This window comes from Lichenostomus cassidix, chromosome 14 (genome assembly GCF_008360975.1).
Source record: "Lichenostomus cassidix isolate B80296 chromosome 14, HeHo_3.0, whole genome shotgun sequence".
Classification (NCBI taxonomy): Eukaryota; Metazoa; Chordata; class Aves; order Passeriformes; family Meliphagidae; genus Lichenostomus; species Lichenostomus cassidix.
The window spans coordinates 14,094,281-14,111,708 of record NC_139495.1 but is presented as its reverse complement, the minus strand read 5'-3'; the positions used below and the strand labels follow the sequence as shown (position 1 = coordinate 14,111,708).

General features: G+C 62.8%; 3 protein-coding genes and 1 long non-coding RNA gene across 4 annotated transcripts; all 4 read right to left on the bottom strand.

Moving 5' to 3' along the window:
* Positions 1 to 391: 391 nt before the first annotated feature.
* On the bottom strand, positions 392 to 1,368 carry LOC146430927 (uncharacterized). The gene is made up of 2 exons (XR_014855241.1): positions 1,309 to 1,368; positions 392 to 907 (listed from the first exon to the last, which is right to left on the bottom strand). It is a non-coding gene; the product is annotated as an uncharacterized LOC146430927 (long non-coding RNA).
* Positions 1,369 to 3,237: 1,869 nt separating this feature from the next.
* Positions 3,238 to 4,700, bottom strand: LOC146430926 (uncharacterized). The gene is made up of 2 exons (XM_085075342.1): positions 4,155 to 4,700; positions 3,238 to 3,753 (listed from the first exon to the last, which is right to left on the bottom strand). The coding sequence occupies exons 1-2, from the start codon at positions 4,656 to 4,658 to the stop codon at positions 3,541 to 3,543; spliced, it is 717 nt and encodes a 238-aa protein (XP_084931468.1). The 5' UTR covers positions 4,659 to 4,700; the 3' UTR covers positions 3,238 to 3,540.
* Positions 4,701 to 11,771: 7,071 nt separating this feature from the next.
* Positions 11,772 to 13,234, bottom strand: LOC146430925 (uncharacterized). The gene is made up of 2 exons (XM_085075341.1): positions 12,689 to 13,234; positions 11,772 to 12,287 (listed from the first exon to the last, which is right to left on the bottom strand). Exons 1-2 carry the CDS (start codon positions 13,190 to 13,192, stop codon positions 12,075 to 12,077), a joined length of 717 nt encoding a protein of 238 aa, XP_084931467.1. The 5' UTR covers positions 13,193 to 13,234; the 3' UTR covers positions 11,772 to 12,074.
* Positions 13,235 to 14,615: 1,381 nt separating this feature from the next.
* LOC146430924 (uncharacterized) lies at positions 14,616 to 17,215 on the bottom strand. Its single transcript, XM_085075329.1, has 3 exons — positions 17,163 to 17,215; positions 15,533 to 15,956; positions 14,616 to 15,131 (listed from the first exon to the last, which is right to left on the bottom strand). Exons 1-3 carry the CDS (start codon positions 17,213 to 17,215, stop codon positions 14,919 to 14,921), a joined length of 690 nt encoding a protein of 229 aa, XP_084931455.1. The 3' UTR covers positions 14,616 to 14,918.
* Positions 17,216 to 17,428: the final 213 nt, after the last annotated feature.

Genomic DNA, 17,428 nt, shown 5'->3' with positions numbered 1-17,428 from the left:
CACAGCTGAGTGGCTGCAAAAGCCATGTTGGTTGGCCTGAGCAGGTTCTGTGGCAGTTTCTGCAGCCCAGCAATACTGTGTGTCTCTCTGAGTATGCCAGGAATGCTCCTGACACATCCCTGGAAAGCCCCAGGGGCCTGTAAGCATCCTCTGAGCAACCTGGACAGCTCCTGGGGCTTCTGGGGGACCATGGTAACTAAAAAAATGCTGCCATAGAAGACAGAGGCAAGAGAACATTAACCACTGTATGACTTGAGCGACCCTCAATACCCCTGCAAAACCTGCTATAAAACTCAGGCTCGAAGTTAATGCTCTCCCAAAGCCCGTGCGAAAAACCATCCATTGCGATGCTCCCCCAGCTCATAGGTAACCTGAAGCAAACACAGCAAAGTACAGAAAACAGGAACTTTATTGAACTAGACTAGTCTTCCCAGCTTCAACTAGCGGCTGAGAACGTTGCTGGGAAGCCTATCCCTAAAAAACCTAAACGGGAACTCTTGAAAAATCTTCAACTGGGGGTGGAGAAATCTTCGGGGAAACCTATTCTTCTAACAACTAAGGGGTTCCTAAGCCTATATAAAAACAGGGGGGGCCTAAAACTATTGGGCGGGAACATCCCAGTGCCCAGGCTCGGCACTGGTCATACGTTCCCTGCCCTGTCCAGCGAGCCCAGAGTGGAGCTGGAGCTGGAGACTCAGAGGAGAGGCGAGAAGTGGATTCTTCTCCTCTTCCAAGTGCCAGGTGGTCTTCGCCTCTTCCTTCTCGGCACTGGCCTCTGCCGGGAGCTCTGGCGCAGGCAGCGCCTCATCAGGGCACGGTTCTGCAGCAGCAGCCGCAGCAGCTTCTTGGAGCAGCCGTGGCCCTGGCAGCTCGCGCGTGCAGAGGCCGAGGCGCTCTGGCTCTTGTCCTGCAAGACACAGCACAGTGAGCTCGATGCAAGGGGCAGAAGGGCCTGCCGGAGGCTGCTGAGCCCTGTGGCGCTGCCTTTGGCCTCTCGTGCCAAAGAGAGCCTGGGGCCTGGCTGGGCTGCCCCGGGCACAGGCTGCAGCAAGAAGAGCTCCGGCAATGGCCTCTGCCGGGGCTCCCTGGGGCTCAGCCTGAGCCCCATTGCTGCCCGCCAATGGCCTCAGCCCCGCTCGGCCTGTGCGCCTTGGCCCGAGGGCTGCCCCAGGGGCCCAGCAGCCTCGGGGCTGCCCAGCTCTGCTCCCCCATGGGGACCCTCAGCCCTCGCCCCACCCCCTCCTGGCCCAAGGCCTTGGCCACTCCTGGCCCCCAGCACCGTCCCACCTGCCTGAGCCCCTCGCTCACCTCTCCCCAGCGTCTCCAGAGCCACTTGCCGAGGACCCAGCCGAACTTGCCGGTCCTCAGCAGCAGGCCCCAAGCCCCGAAGACAAACGGCAGCGCCTCCAGGACCAACCAGACGTCCCTCATAGGCGCCACGTCCTCTTCTTCCGGGGCCTGGGGAAGCACGTCCCAGCTCCCTGTCTCCACAGCAGCGGGGTGGCTGGAAGGCTCCAGTGGCCGCACCAGGAGCAGCAGCACCGCGACCTGCAGCAGCGCGGAGAGCAGATGGCTGAGCATGCTGTTGCTGACGGACGAGCTGCCACCTCTGCCAGGCTCTGTGCGTCCTTCCCAGCCGACGTCTGCCTGGGCTCTGGCCACAGCAACGGGCCGGGCACACTGATCAACGGCCGCGCTGTCCCCAAAGGCTGTGATGTCACAAGGCCGTTGCCTGGGACAGGAGCAATGGGTGGCAATGATGTCACAAAGAAGTCGGGCTGCAGGAATGGCTGCCGGGATCTTCCCGAACGTCAAACTGTGCAACTTTGTTTGCAGAGCCGAGCCCAGGCTGAAGTTCAGGACTTTAGGGCAAAATGCCCAGGCTTCATCGGCTTGAAATAATCAACTTCTCAGCCCAGGCTGGGCTTCAAGCTCCTCATTTGAGTGGTCATCCCATGCATGACAAGGCTGGGATGTCTCGACATGTTCCAGGGGCAATATGGACTAGGCCCTTCGGGAAGGCTGCACCTGCCTAGGCCAGCAGCACTGGGCAAAGGAGGAGGGCACAATGCGCTCAGGAGTTCAGGTGAAAAGGAGCCTGTGTCCTCCAAACACTTGAGACAGAGCCCACCCATGGGGTATGATGGCTCAGCCCACGCTCTCCCTGCACTCGCATACAGGCGACTCTTGCAGCACTCCCCTGTCTCCTTTGTGGACACTGGCCTTTCCCAGCGCCACGCTCAGCACAGGCCGCTCCATTGCAGGGCCAGGAGTTGCACTTGGAGGATCCTTGGGGTCCCTTCCAACCGTTCTGTGCTTCTTTGATTCCACATCCTCTTGTCCTGGCCCTGGTTCCCTGGGAGCACAGCCCGACCCCCAGCTGGCTGCAGCCTCCTGGCACGCAGGTGCCGAGAAGGAGGAGGTCCCCCCTACAAAGTCTCCTTCAGGATGAGCCCCCCAGGCTCTCTCAGCCCCTGCTCATGGGACACATGCTCCAGACCCCTCCCCAGCTCCCTTCCCTCAATCTGCTCCAGCCCCTCAAGGTCCTTCCGCAATTCAGGGCCCACGGCTGGACACAGCACTCGAGCTGTGGCCTCTCCAGTGCCCTGCAAAGGGCCGCAAGCACTGCCCTGCTCCTGCCAGCCACACCATTGCTGACACAGGCCAGCGGCCGTTGGCCTTCTTGCCTACCTGGGCACACCTGGCTCAGGTTCACCTGCTGTCCAGCGGCGCCCCCAGGGCCTTTCCTGCCGGCAGCCTTTCCACACTCTGCCCCAACCTGCGGCTGCAGGGCCTTCTTGTGGCCCAAGGCCAGCACCCAGCACTTGGGCCTCTGCAGCCTCCAGCCCCTGCTCTCGGCCCAGCCAGCCTGGCCAGGGCCCTCTGCTGAGATTTCCCACCCTGCGGCACGCCACACTCCCACCCCACTTGGTCTCCTCACCCGTTTGCTTCTGGAACGCTCGTGCCCCTCCTCAACATCATCAAGACAGACATCCCACCGGCCTGGGCCCTGCTGCACTGACCCAGCAGGACAGCACCAGTGCCCAGCACTGCCTGGGCCCGGCCAGGAGCCTCCGGGGAAGGCAGCCCAGAGAGAGAGAGCCTGGGTGAGCCATGGCCTGGGACAGGGGCCTCTTCCCAGGAGGTTTGACTCCGAAGGCTCCGAAGCCCTTGTGCAAAACCATCCGTCGCGGTGCCCCCCCGGCTCATAGGTAACCTGAAGCAAACACAGCAAAGTACAGAAAACAGGAACTTTATTGAACTAGACTAGTCTTCCCAGCTTCAACTAGCGGCTGAGAACGTTGCTGGGAAGCCTATCCCTAAAAAACCTAAACGGGAACTCTTGAAAAATCTTCAACTGGGGGTGGAGAAATCTTCGGGGAAACCTATTCTTCTAACAACTAAGGGGTTCCTAAGCCTATATAAAAACAGGGGGGGCCTAAAACTATTGGGCGGGAACATCCCAGTGCCCAGGCTCGGCACTGGTCATACGTTCCCTGCCCTGTCCAGCGAGCCCAGAGTGGAGCTGGAGCTGGAGACTCAGAGGAGAGGCGAGAAGTGGATTCTTCTCCTCTTCCAAGTGCCAGGTGGTCTTTGCCTCTTCCTTCTCGGCACTGGCCTCTGCCGGGAGCTCTGGCGCAGGCAGCGCCTCATCAGGGCACGGTTCTCCAGCAGCAGCCGCAGCAGCTTCTTGGAGCAGCCGTGGCCCTGGCAGCTCGGGCATGCAGAGGCCGAGGCGCTCTGGCTCTTCTCCTGCAAGACACAGCACAGGGAGCTCGATGCAAGGGGCAGAAGGGCCTGCCAGAGGCTGCTGAGCCCTGTGGCGCTGCCTTTGGCCTCTCGTGCCAAAGAGAGCCTGGGGCCTGGCTGGGCTGCCCCGGGCACAGGCTGCAGCAAGAAGAGCTCCGGCCGCAGCCTCTGCCGGGGCTCCCTGGGGCTCAGCCTGGGCCCCATTGCTGCCCGGCAATGGCCTCAGCCCCGCTCGGCCTGTGCGCCTTGGCCCGAGGGCTGCCCCAGGGGCCCAGCAGCCTCGGGGCTGCCCAGCTCTGCTCCCCCACGGGGACCCTCAGCCCTCGCCCCACACCCTCCTGGCCCAAGGCCTTGGCCACTCCTGGCCCCCAGCACCGTCCCACCTGCCTGAGCCCCTCGCTCACCTCTCCCCAGCGTCTCCAGAGCCACTTGCCGAGGACCCAGCCGAACTTGCCGGTCCTCAGCAGCAGGCCCAAAGCCCCGAAGACAAACGGCAGCGCCTCCAGGACCAACCAGACGTCCCTCATAGGCGCCACGTCCTCTTCTTCCGGGGCCTGGGGAAGCACGTCCCAGCTCCCTGTCTCCACAGCAGCGGGGTGGCTGGAAGGCTCCAGTGGCCGCACCAGGAGCAGCAGCACCGCGACCTGCAGCAGCGCGGAGAGCAGATGGCTGAGCATGCTGCTGCTGACGGACGAGCCGCCACCTCTGCCAGGCTCTGTGCGTCCTTCCCAGCCGACGTCTGCCTGGGCTCTGGCCACAGCAACGGGCCGGGCACACTGATCAACGGCCGCGCTGTCCCCAAAGGCTGTGATGTCACAAGGCCGTTGCCTGGGACAGGAGCAATGGGTGGCAATGATGTCACAAAGAAGTCGGGCTGCAGGAATGGCTGCCGGGATCTTCCCGAACATCAAACTGTGCAACTTTGTTGCAGAGCCGAGCCCAGGCTGAACTTCAGGACTTTAGGGCAAAATGCCCAGGCTTCATCGGCTTGAAATAATCAACTTCTCAGCCCAGGCTGGGCTTCAAGCTCCTCATTTGAGTGGTCACCCATGCATGACAAGGCTGGGATGTCTCGACATGTTCCAGGGGCAATATGGACTAGGCCCTTCGGGAAGGCTGCACCTGCCTAGGCCAGCAGCACTGGGCAAAGGAGGAGGGCACAATGCGCTCAGGAGTTCAGGTGAAAAGGAGCCTGTGTCCTCCACACACTTGAGACAGAGCCCACCCATGGGGTATGATGGCTCAGCCCACGCTCTCCCTGCACTCGCATACAGGCGACTCTTGCAGCACTCCCCTGTCTCCTTTGTGGACACTGGCCTTTCCCAGCGCCACGCTCAGCACAGGCCTCTCCATTGCAGGGCCAGGAGTTGCACTTGGAGGATCCTTGGGGTCCCTTCCAACCGTTCTGTGCTTCTTTGATTCCACATCCTCTTGTCCTGGCCCTGGTTCCCTGGGAGCACAGCCCGACCCCCAGCTGGCTGCAGCCTCCTGGCACGCAGTTGCCGAGAAGGAGGAGGTCCCCCCTACAAAGTCTCCTTCAGGATGAGCCCCCCAGGCTCTCTCAGCCCCTGCTCATGGGACACATGCTCCAGACCCCTCCCCAGCTCCCTTCCCTCAATCTGCTCCAGCCCCTCAAGGTCCTTCCGCAATTCAGGGCCCACGGCTGGACACAGCACTCGAGCTGTGGCCTCACCAGTGCCCTGCAAAGGGCTGCAAGCACTGCCCTGCTCCTGCCAGCCACACCATTGCTGACACAGGCCAGCGGCCGTTGGCCTTCTTGCCTACCTGGGCACACCTGGCTCAGGTTCACCTGCTGTCCAGCGGCGCCCCCAGGGCCTGTCCTGCCGGCAGCCTTTCCACACTCTGCCCCAACCTGCGGCTGCAGGGCCTTCTTGTGGCCCAAGGCCAGCACCCAGCACTTGGGCCTCTGCAGCCTCCAGCCCCTGCTCTCGGCCCAGCCAGCCTGGCCAGGGCCCTCTGCTGAGATTTCCCACCCTGCGGCACGCCACACTCCCACCCCACTTGGTCTCCTCACCCATTTGCTTCTGGAACACTCGTGCCCCTCCTCAACATCATCAAGACAGACATCCCACCGGCCTGGGCCCTGCTGCACTGGCCCAGCAGGACAGCACCAGTGCCCAGCACTGCCTGGGCCCGGCCAGGAGCCTCCGGGGAAGGCAGCCCAGAGAGAGAGAGCCTGGGTGAGCCATGGCCTGGGACAGGGGCCTCTTCCCAGGAGGTTTGACTCTGAAGGCTCCGAAGCCCTTGTGCAAAACCATCCGTCGCGGTGCCCCCCCGGCTCATAGGTAACCTGAAGCAAACACAGCAAAGTACAGAAAACAGGAACTTTATTGAACTAGACTAGTCTTCCCAGCTTCAACTAGCTGCTGAGAACGTTGCTGGGAAGCCTATCCCTAAAAAACCTAAACGGGAACTCTTGAAAAATCTTCAACTGCGGGTGGAGAAATCTTCGGGGAAACCTATTCTACTAACAACTACGGGGTTCCTAAGCCTATATAAAAACAGGGGGGGCCTAAAACTATTGGGCGGGAACATCCCAGTGCCCAGGCTCGGCACTGGTCATACGTTCCCTGCCCTGTCCAGCGAGCCCAGAGTGGAGCTGGAGCTGGAGACTCTGAGGAGAGGCGAGAAGTGGATTCTTCTCCTCTTCCAAGTGCCAGGTGGTCTTCGCCTCTTCCTTCTCGGCACTGGCCTCTGCCGGGAGCTCGGGCGCAGGCAGCGCCTCATCAGGGCACGGTTCTGCAGCAGCAGCCGCAGCAGCTTCTTGGAGCAGCCGTGGCCCTGGCAGCTCGCGCGTGCAGAGGCCGAGGCGCTCTGGCTCTTGTCCTGCAAGACACAGCACAGTGAGCTCGATGCAAGGGGCAGAAGGGCCTGCCGGAGGCTGCTGAGCCCTGTGGCGCTGCCTTTGGCCTCTCGTGCCAAAGAGAGCCTGGGGCCTGGCTGGGCTGCCCCGGGCACGGGCTGCAGCAAGAAGAGCTCCGGCCGCAGCCTCTGCCGGGGCTCCCTGGGGCTCAGCCTGGGCCCCATTGCTGCCCGGCAATGGCCTCAGCCCCGCTCGGCCTGTGCGCCTTGGCCCGAGGGCTGCCCCAGGGGCTCAGCAGCCTCGGGGCTGCCCAGCTCTGCTCCCCCACGGGGACCCTCAGCCCTCGCCCCACACCCTCCTGGCCCAAGGCCTTGGCCACTCCTGGCCCCCAGCACCGTCCCACCTGCCTGAGCCCCTCGCTCACCTCTCCCCAGCGTCTCCAGAGCCACTTGCCGAGGACCCAGCCGAACTTGCCGGTCCTCAGCAGCAGGCCCAAAGCCCCGAAGACAAACGGCAGCGCCTCCAGGACCAACCAGACGTCCCTCATAGGCGCCACGTCCTCTTCTTCCGGGGCCTGGGGAAGCACGTCCCAGCTCCCTGCCTCCACAGCAGCGGGGTGGCTGGAAGGCTCCAGTGGCCGCACCAGGAGCAGCAGCACCGCGACCTGCAGCAGCGCGGAGAGCAGATGGCTGAGCATGCTGCTGCTGACGGACGAGCTGCCACCTCTGACAGGCTCTGTGCGTCCTTCCCAGCCGACGTCTGCCTGGGCTCTGGCCACAGCAACGGGCCGGGCACACTGATCAACGGCCGCGCTGTCCCCAAAGGCTGTGATGTCACAAGGCCATTGCCTGGGACAGGAGCAATGGGTGGCAATGATGTCACAAAGAAGTCGGGCTGCAGGAATGGCTGCCGGGATCTTCCCGAACATCAAACTGTGCAACTTTGTTGCAGAGCCGAGCCCAGGCTGAACTTCAGGACTTTAGGGCAAAATGCCCAGGCTTCATCGGCTTGAAATAATCAACTTCTCAGCCCAGGCTGGGCTTCAAGCTCCTCATTTGAGTGGTCATCCCATGCATGACAAGGCTGGGATGTCTCGACATGTTCCAGGGGCAATATGGACTAGGCCCTTCGGGAAGGCTGCACCTGCCTAGGCCAGCAGCACTGGGCAAAGGAGGAGGGCACAATGCGCTCAGGAGTTCAGGTGAAAAGGAGCCTGTGTCCTCCAAACACTTGAGACAGAGCCCACCCATGGGGTATGATGGCTCAGCCCACGCTCTCCCTGCACTCGCATACAGGCGACTCTTGCAGCACTCCCCTGTCTCCTTTGTGGACACTGGCCTTTCCCAGCGCCACGCTCAGCACAGGCCTCTCCATTGCAGGGCCAGGAGTTGCACGTGGAGGATCCTTGGGGTCCCTTCCAACCGTTCTGTGCTTCTTTGATTCCACATCCTCTTGTCCTGGCCCTGGTTCCCTGGGAGCACAGCCCGACCCCCAGCTGGCTGCAGCCTCCTGGCACGCAGTTGCCGAGAAGGAGGAGGTCCCCCCTACAAAGTCTCCTTCAGGATGAGCCCCCCAGGCTCTCTCAGCCCCTGCTCATGGGACACATGCTCCAGACCCCTCCCCAGCTCCCTTCCCTCAATCTGCTCCAGCCCCTCAAGGTCCTTCCGCAATTCAGGGCCCACGGCTGGACACAGCACTCGAGCTGTGGCCTCACCAGTGCCCTGCAAAGGGCCGCAAGCACTGCCCTGCTCCTGCCAGCCACACCATTGCTGACACAGGCCAGCGGCCGTTGGCCTTCTTGCCTACCTGGGCACACCTGGCTCAGGTTCACCTGCTGTCCAGCGGCGCCCCCAGGGCCTTTCCTGCCGGCAGCCTTTCCACACTCTGCCCCAACCTGCGGCTGCAGGACCTTCTTGTGGCCCAAGGCCAGCACCCAGCACTTGGCCTCTGCAGCCTCCAGCCCCTGCTCTCGGCCCAGCCAGCCTGGCCAGGGCCCTCTGCTGAGATTTCCCACCCTGCGGCACGCCACACTCCCACCCCACTTGGTCTCCTCACCCGTTTGCTTCTGGAACACTCGTGCCCCTCCTCAACATCATCAAGACAGACATCCCACCGGCCTGGGCCCTGCTGCACTGACCCAGCAGGACAGCACCAGTGCCCAGCACTGCCTGGGCCCGGCCAGGAGCCTCCGGGGAAGGCAGCCCAGAGAGAGAGAGCCTGGGTGAGCCATGGCCTGGGACAGGGGCCTCGTCCCAGGAGGTTTGACTCTGAAGGCTCCGAAGCCCTTGTGCAAAACCATCCGTCGCGGTGCCCCCCCCGGCTCATAGGTAACCTGAAGCAAACACAGCAAAGTACAGAAAACAGGAACTTTATTGAACTAGACTAGTCTTCCCAGCTTCAACTAGCGGCTGAGAACGTTGCTGGGAAGCCTATCCCTAAAAAACCTAAACGGGAACTCTTGAAAAATCTTCAACTGGGGGTGGAGAAATCTTCGGGGAAACCTATTCTACTAACAACTAAGGGGTTCCTAAGCCTATATAAAAACAGGGGGGGGCCTAAAACTATTGGGCGGGAACATCCCAGTGCCCAGGCTCGGCACTGGTCATACGTTCCCTGCCCTGTCCAGCGAGCCCAGAGTGGAGCTGGAGCTGGAGACTCAGAGGAGAGGCGAGAAGTGGATTCTTCTCCTCTTCCAAGTGCCAGGTGGTCTTCGCCTCTTCCTTCTCGGCACTGGCCTCTGCCGGGAGCTCTGGCGCAGGCAGCGCCTCATCAGGGCACGGTTCTGCAGCAGCAGCCGCAGCAGCTTCTTGGAGCAGCCGTGGCCCTGGCAGCGCGCGCGTGCAGAGGCCGAGGCGCTCTGGCTCTTGTCCTGCAAGACACAGCACAGTGAGCTCGATGCAAGGGGCAGAAGGGCCTGCCGGAGGCTGCTGAGCCCTGTGGCGCTGCCTTTGGCCTCTCGTGCCAAAGAGAGCCTGGGGCCTGGCTGGGCTGCCCCGGGCACAGGCTGCAGCAAGAAGAGCTCCGGCAATGGCCTCTGCCGGGGCTCCCTGGGGCTCAGCCTGAGCCCCATTGCTGCCCGCCAATGGCCTCAGCCCCGCTCAGCCTGTGCGCCTTGGCCCGAGGGCTGCCCCAGGGGCCCAGCAGCCTCGGGGCTGCCCAGCTCTGCTCCCCCATGGGGACCCTCAGCCCTCGCCCCACACCCTCCTGGCCCAAGGCCTTGGCCACTCCTGGCCCCCAGCACCGTCCCACCTGCCTGAGCCCCTCGCTCACCTCTCCCCAGCGTCTCCAGAGCCACTTGCCGAGGACCCAGCCGAACTTGCCGGTCCTCAGCAGCAGGCCCAAAGCCCCGAAGACAAACGGCAGCGCCTCCAGGACCAACCAGACGTCCCTCATAGGCGCCACGTCCTCTTCTTCCGGGGCCTGGGGAAGCACGTCCCAGCTCCCTGCCTCCACAGCAGCGGGGTGGCTGGAAGGCTCCAGTGGCCGCACCAGGAGCAGCAGCACCGCGACCTGCAGCAGCGCGGAGAGCAGATGGCTGAGCATGCTGCTGCTGACGGACGAGCTGCCACCTCTGACAGGCTCTGTGCGTCCTTCCCAGCCGACGTCTGCCTGGGCTCTGGCCACAGCAACGGGCTGGGCACACTGATCAACGGCCGCGCTGTCCCCAAAGGCTGTGATGTCACAAGGCCGTTGCCTGGGACAGGAGCAATGGGTGGCAATGATGTCACAAAGAAGTCGGGCTGCAGGAATGGCTGCCGGGATCTTCCCTAACATCAAACTGTGCAACTTTGTTGCAGAGCCGAGCCCAGGCTGAACTTCAGGACTTTAGGGCAAAATGCCCAGGCTTCATCGGCTTGAAATAATCAACTTCTCAGCCCAGGCTGGGCTTCAAGCTCCTCATTTGAGTGGTCACCCATGCATGACAAGGCTGGGATGTCTCGACATGTTCCAGGGGCAATATGGACTAGGCCCTTCGGGAAGGCTGCACCTGCCTAGGCCAGCAGCACTGAGCAAAGGAGGAGGGCACAATGCGCTCAGGAGTTCAGGTGAAAAGGAGCCTGTGTCCTCCAAACACTTGAGACAGAGCCCACCCATGGGGTATGATGGCTCAGCCCACGCTCTCCCTGCACTCGCATACAGGCGACTCTTGCAGCACTCCCCTGTCTCCTTTGTGGACACTGGCCTTTCCCAGCGCCACGCTCAGCACAGGCCGCTCCATTGAAGGGCCAGGAGTTGCACTTGGAGGATCCTTGGGGTCCCTTCCAACCGTTCTGTGCTTCTTTGATTCCACATCCTCTTGTCCTGGCCCTGGTTCCCTGGGAGCACAGCCCGACCCCCAGCTGGCTGCAGCCTCCTGGCACGCAGTTGCCGAGAAGGAGGAGGTCCCCCCTACAAAGTCTCCTTCAGGATGAGCCCCCCAGGCTCTCTCAGCCCCTGCTCATGGGACACATGCTCCAGACCCCTCCCCAGCTCCCTTCCCTCAATCTGCTCCAGCCCCTCAAGGTCCTTCCGCAATTCAGGGCCCACGGCTGGACACAGCACTCGAGCTGTGGCCTCACCAGTGCCCTGCAAAGGGCCGCAAGCACTGCCCTGCTCCTGCCAGCCACACCATTGCTGACACAGGCCAGCGGCCGTTGGCCTTCTTGCCTACCTGGGCACACCTGGCTCAGGTTCACCTGCTGTCCAGCGGCGCCCCCAGGGCCTTTCCTGCCGGCAGCCTTTCCACACTCTGCCCCAACCTGCGGCTGCAGGGCCTTCTTGTGGCCCAAGGCCAGCACCCAGCACTTGGGCCTCTGCAGCCTCCAGCCCCTGCTCTCGGCCCAGCCAGCCTGGCCAGGGCCCTCTGCTGAGATTTCCCACCCTGCGGCACGCCACACTCCCACCCCACTTGGTCTCCTCACCCGTTTGCTTCTGGAACGCTCGTGCCCCTCCTCAACATCATCAAGACAGACATCCCACCGGCCTGGGCCCTGCTGCACTGACCCAGCAGGACAGCACCAGTGCCCAGCACTGCCTGGGCCCGGCCAGGAGCCTCCGGGGAAGGCAGCCCAGAGAGAGAGAGCCTGGGTGAGCCATGGCCTGGGACAGGGGCCTCTTCCCAGGAGGTTTGACTCCGAAGGCTCCGAAGCCCTTGTGCAAAACCATCCGTCGCGGTGCCCCCCCGGCTCATAGGTAACCTGAAGCAAACACAGCAAAGTACAGAAAACAGGAACTTTATTGAACTAGACTAGTCTTCCCAGCTTCAACTAGCGGCTGAGAACGTTGCTGGGAAGCCTATCCCTAAAAAACCTAAACGGGAACTCTTGAAAAATCTTCAACTGGGGGTGGAGAAATCTTCGGGGAAACCTATTCTTCTAACAACTAAGGGGTTCCTAAGCCTATATAAAAACAGGGGGGGCCTAAAACTATTGGGCGGGAACATCCCAGTGCCCAGGCTCGGCACTGGTCATACGTTCCCTGCCCTGTCCAGCGAGCCCAGAGTGGAGCTGGAGCTGGAGACTCAGAGGAGAGGCGAGAAGTGGATTCTTCTCCTCTTCCAAGTGCCAGGTGGTCTTCGCCTCTTCCTTCTCGGCACTGGCCTCTGCCGGGAGCTCTGGCGCAGGCAGCGCCTCATCAGGGCACGGTTCTGCAGCAGCAGCCGCAGCAGCTTCTTGGAGCAGCCGTGGCCCTGGCAGCTCGCGCGTGCAGAGGCCGAGGCGCTCTGGCTCTTGTCCTGCAAGACACAGCACAGTGAGCTCGATGCAAGGGGCAGAAGGGACTGCCGGAGGCTGCTGAGCCCTGTGGCGCTGCCTTTGGCCTCTCGTGCCAAAGAGAGCCTGGGGCCTGGCTGGGCTGCCCCGGGCACAGGCTGCAGCAAGAAGAGCTCCGGCAATGGCCTCTGCCGGGGCTCCCTGGGGCTCAGCCTGAGCCCCATTGCTGCCCGCCAATGGCCTCAGCCCCGCTCGGCCTGTGCGCCTTGGCCCGAGGGCTGCCCCAGGGGCCCAGCAGCCTCGGGGCTGCCCAGCTCTGCTCCCCCACGGGGACCCTCAGCCCTCGCCCCACACCCTCCTGGCCCAAGGCCTTGGCCACTCCTGGCCCCCAGCACCGTCCCACCTGCCTGAGCCCCTCGCTCACCTCTCCCCAGCGTCTCCAGAGCCACTTGCCGAGGACCCAGCCGAACTTGCCGGTCCTCAGCAGCAGGCCCAAAGCCCCGAAGACAAACGGCAGCGCCTCCAGGACCAACCAGACGTCCCTCATAGGCGCCACGTCCTCTTCTTCCGGGGCCTGGGGAAGCACGTCCCAGCTCCCTGTCTCCACAGCAGCGGGGTGGCTGGAAGGCTCCAGTGGCCGCACCAGGAGCAGCAGCACCGCGACCTGCAGCAGCGCGGAGAGCAGATGGCTGAGCATGCTGCTGCTGACGGACGAGCTGCCACCTCTGACAGGCTCTGTGCGTCCTTCCCAGCCGACGTCTGCCTGGGCTCTGGCCACAGCAACGGGCTGGGCACACTGATCAACGGCCGCGCTGTCCCCAAAGGCTGTGATGTCACAAGGCCGTTGCCTGGGACAGGAGCAATGGGTGGCAATGATGTCACAAAGAAGTCGGGCTGCAGGAATGGCTGCCGGGATCTTCCCGAACATCAAACTGTGCAACTTTGTTGCAGAGCCGAGCCCAGGCTGAACTTCAGGACTTTAGGGCAAAATGCCCAGGCTTCATCGGCTTGAAATAATCAACTTCTCAGCCCAGGCTGGGCTTCAAGCTCCTCATTTGAGTGGTCACCCATGCATGACAAGGCTGGGATGTCTCGACATGTTCCAGGGGCAATATGGACTAGGCCCTTCGGGAAGGCTGCACCTGCCTAGGCCAGCAGCACTGAGCAAAGGAGGAGGGCACAATGCGCTCAGGAGTTCAGGTGAAAAGGAGCCTGTGTCCTCCAAACACTTGAGACAGAGCCCACCCATGGGGTATGATGGCTCAGCCCACGCTCTCCCTGCACTCGCATACAGGCGACTCTTGCAGCACTCCCCTGTCTCCTTTGTGGACACTGGCCTTTCCCAGCGCCACGCTCAGCACAGGCCGCTCCATTGCAGGGCCAGGAGTTGCACTTGGAGGATCCTTGGGGTCCCTTCCAACCGTTCTGTGCTTCTTTGATTCCACATCCTCTTGTCCTGGCCCTGGTTCCCTGGGAGCACAGCCCGACCCCCAGCTGGCTGCAGCCTCCTGGCACGCAGTTGCCGAGAAGGAGGAGGTCCCCCCTACAAAGTCTCCTTCAGGATGAGCCCCCCAGGCTCTCTCAGCCCCTGCTCATGGGACACATGGTCCAGACCCCTCCCCAGCTCCCTTCCCTCAATCTGCTCCAGCCCCTCAAGGTCCTTCCGCAATTCAGGGCCCACGGCTGGACACAGCACTCGAGCTGTGGCCTCACCAGTGCCCTGCAAAGGGCCGCAAGCACTGCCCTGCTCCTGCCAGCCACACCATTGCTGACACAGGCCAGCGGCCGTTGGCCTTCTTGCCTACCTGGGCACACCTGGCTCAGGTTCACCTGCTGTCCAGCGGCGCCCCCAGGGCCTTTCCTGCCGGCAGCCTTTCCACACTCTGCCCCAACCTGCGGCTGCAGGGCCTTCTTGTGGCCCAAGGCCAGCACCCAGCACTTGGGCCTCTGCAGCCTCCAGCCCCTGCTCTCGGCCCAGCCAGCCTGGCCAGGGCCCTCTGCTGAGATTTCCCACCCTGCGGCACGCCACACTCCCACCCCACTTGGTCTCCTCACCCATTTGCTTCTGGAACACTCGTGCCCCTCCTCAACATCATCCAGACAGACATCCCACCGGCCTGGGCCCTGCTGCACTGGCCCAGCAGGACAGCACCAGTGCCCAGCACTGCCTGGGCCCGGCCAGGAGCCTCCGGGGAAGGCAGCCCAGAGAGAGAGAGCCTGGGTGAGCCATGGCCTGGGACAGGGGCCTCTTCCCAGGAGGTTTGACTCCAAAGGCTCCGAAGCCCTTGTGCAAAACCATCCGTCGCGGTGCCCCCCCAGCTCATAGGTAACCTGAAGCAAACACAGCAAAGTACAGAAAACAGGAACTTTATTGAACTAGACTAGTCTTCCCAGCTTCAACTAGCGGCTGAGAACGTTGCTGGGAAGCCTATCCCTAAAAAACCTAAACGGGAACTCTTGAAAAATCTTCAACTGGGGGTGGAGAAATCTTCGGGGAAACCTATTCTTCTAACAACTAAGGGGTTCCTAAGCCTATATAAAAACAGGGGGGGCCTAAAACTATTGGGCGGGAACATCCCAGTGCCCAGGCTCGGCACTGGTCATACGTTCCCTGCCCTGTCCAGCGAGCCCAGAGTGGAGCTGGAGCTGGAGACTCAGAGGAGAGGCGAGAAGTGGATTCTTCTCCTCTTCCAAGTGCCAGGTGGTCTTCGCCTCTTCCTTCTCGGCACTGGCCTCTGCCGGGAGCTCTGGCGCAGGCAGCGCCTCATCAGGGCACGGTTCTGCAGCAGCAGCCGCAGCAGCTTCTTGGAGCAGCCGTGGCCCTGGCAGCTCGCGCGTGCAGAGGCCGAGGCGCTCTGGCTCTTGTCCTGCAAGACACAGCACAGTGAGCTCGATGCAAGGGGCAGAAGGGACTGCCGGAGGCTGCTGAGCCCTGTGGCGCTGCCTTTGGCCTCTCGTGCCAAAGAGAGCCTGGGGCCTGGCTGGGCCGCCCCGGGCACAGGCTGCAGCAAGAAGAGCTCCGGCAATGGCCTCTGCCGGGGCTCCCTGGGGCTCAGCCTGAGCCCCATTGCTGCCCGGCAGTGGCCTCAGCCCCGCTCGGCCTGTGCGCCTTGGCCCGAGGGCTGCCCCAGGGGCCCAGCAGCCTCGGGGCTGCCCAGCTCTGCTCCCCCATGGGGACCCTCAGCCCTCGCCCCACACCCTCCTGGCCCAAGGCCTTGGCCACTCCTGGCCCCCAGCACCGTCCCACCTGCCTGAGCCCCTCGCTCACCTCTCCCCAGCGTCTCCAGAGCCACTTGCCGAGGACCCAGCCGAACTTGCCGGTCCTCAGCAGCAGGCCCAAAGCCCCGAAGACAAACGGCAGCGCCTCCAGGACCAACCAGACGTCCCTCATAGGCGCCACGTCCTCTTCTTCCGGGGCCTGGGGAAGCACGTCCCAGCTCCCTGCCTCCACAGCAGCGGGGTGGCTGGAAGGCTCCAGTGGCCGCACCAGGAGCAGCAGCACCGCGACCTGCAGCAGCGCGGAGAGCAGATGGCTGAGCATGCTGCTGCTGACGGACGAGCTGCCACCTCTGCCAGGCTCTGTGCGTCCTTCCCAGCCGACGTCTGCCTGGGCTCTGGCCACAGCAACGGGCCGGGCACACTGATCAACGGCCGCGCTGTCCCCAAAGGTTGTGATGTCACAAGGCCGTTGCCTGGGAAAGGAGCAATGGGTGGCAATGATGTCACAAAGAAGTCGGGCTGCAGGAATGGCTGCCGGGATCTTCCCGAACATCAAACTGTGCAACTTTGTTGCAGAGCCGAGCCCAGGCTGAACTTCAGGACTTTAGGGCAAAACGCCCAGGCTTCATCGGCTTGAAATAATGAACTTCTCAGCCCAGGCTGGGCTTCAAGCTCCTCATTTGAGTGGTCATCCCATGTATGACAAGGCTGGGATGTCTCGACATGTTCCAGGGGCAATATGGACTAGGCCCTTCGGGAAGGCTGCACCTGCCTAGGCCAGCAGCACTGGGCAAAGGAGGAGGGCACAATGCGCTCAGGAGTTCAGGTGAAAAGGAGCCTGTGTCCTCCAAACACTTGAGACAGAGCCCACCCATGGGGTATGATGGCTCAGCCCACGCTCTCCCTGCACTCGCATACAGGCGACTCTTGCAGCACTCCCCTGTCTCCTTTGTGGACACTGGCCTTTCCCAGCGCCACGCTCAGCACAGGCCTCTCCATTGCAGGGCCAGGAGTTGCACTTGGAGGATCCTTGGGGTCCCTTCCAACCGTTCTGTGCTTCTTTGATTCCACATCCTCTTGTCCTGGCCCTGGTTCCCTGGGAGCACAGCCCGACCCCCAGCTGGCTGCAGCCTCCTGGCACGCAGTTGCCGAGAAGGAGGAGGTCCCCCCTACAAAGTCACCTTCAGGATGAGCCCCCCAGGCTCTCTCAGCCCCTGCTCATGGGACACATGGTCCAGACCCCTCCCCAGCTCCTTCCCTCAATCTGCTCCAGCCCTCAAAGGTCCTTCCCATAATTCAGGGCCACGGCTGGACACAGCACTCGAGCTGTGGCCTCACCAGTGCCCCTGCAAAGGGCCTGCACTGCCCTGCTCCTGCCAGCCCACACCATTGCTGACACAGGCCGTGACCCGTTGGCCTTCTTGCCTACCTGGGCACACCTGGCTCAGGTTCACCTGCTGTCAGCGGGCGCCCCCAGGAGCCTTTCCTGCTGACAGCCTTTCCCACACTCTGCCCCAACCTGCGGCTGGGACCTTCTTGTGGCCCAAGGCCAGCACCCAGCAGGCCTCTGCAGCCTCCAGCCCCTGCTCTCGGCCCAGCCAGCCTGGCCAGGGCCCTCTGCTGAGATTTCCCACCCTGCACGACTGCGCCACACTTCCCCACCCACTTGGTCTCCTCACCCGTTTGCTTCTGGAACGCTCGTGCCCCTCCTCAACATCATCAAGACAGACATCCCCCCGGCCTGGGCCCTGCTGCACTGACCCAGCAGGACAGCACCAGTGCCCAGCACTGCCTGGGCCCGGCCAGGAGCCTCCGGGGAAGGCAGCCCAGAGAGAGAGAGCCTGGGTGAGCCATGGCCTGGGACAGGGGCCTCTTCCCAGGAGGTTTGACTCTGAAGGCTCCGAATCCCTTGTGCAAAACCATCCGTCGCGGTGCCCCCCCGGCT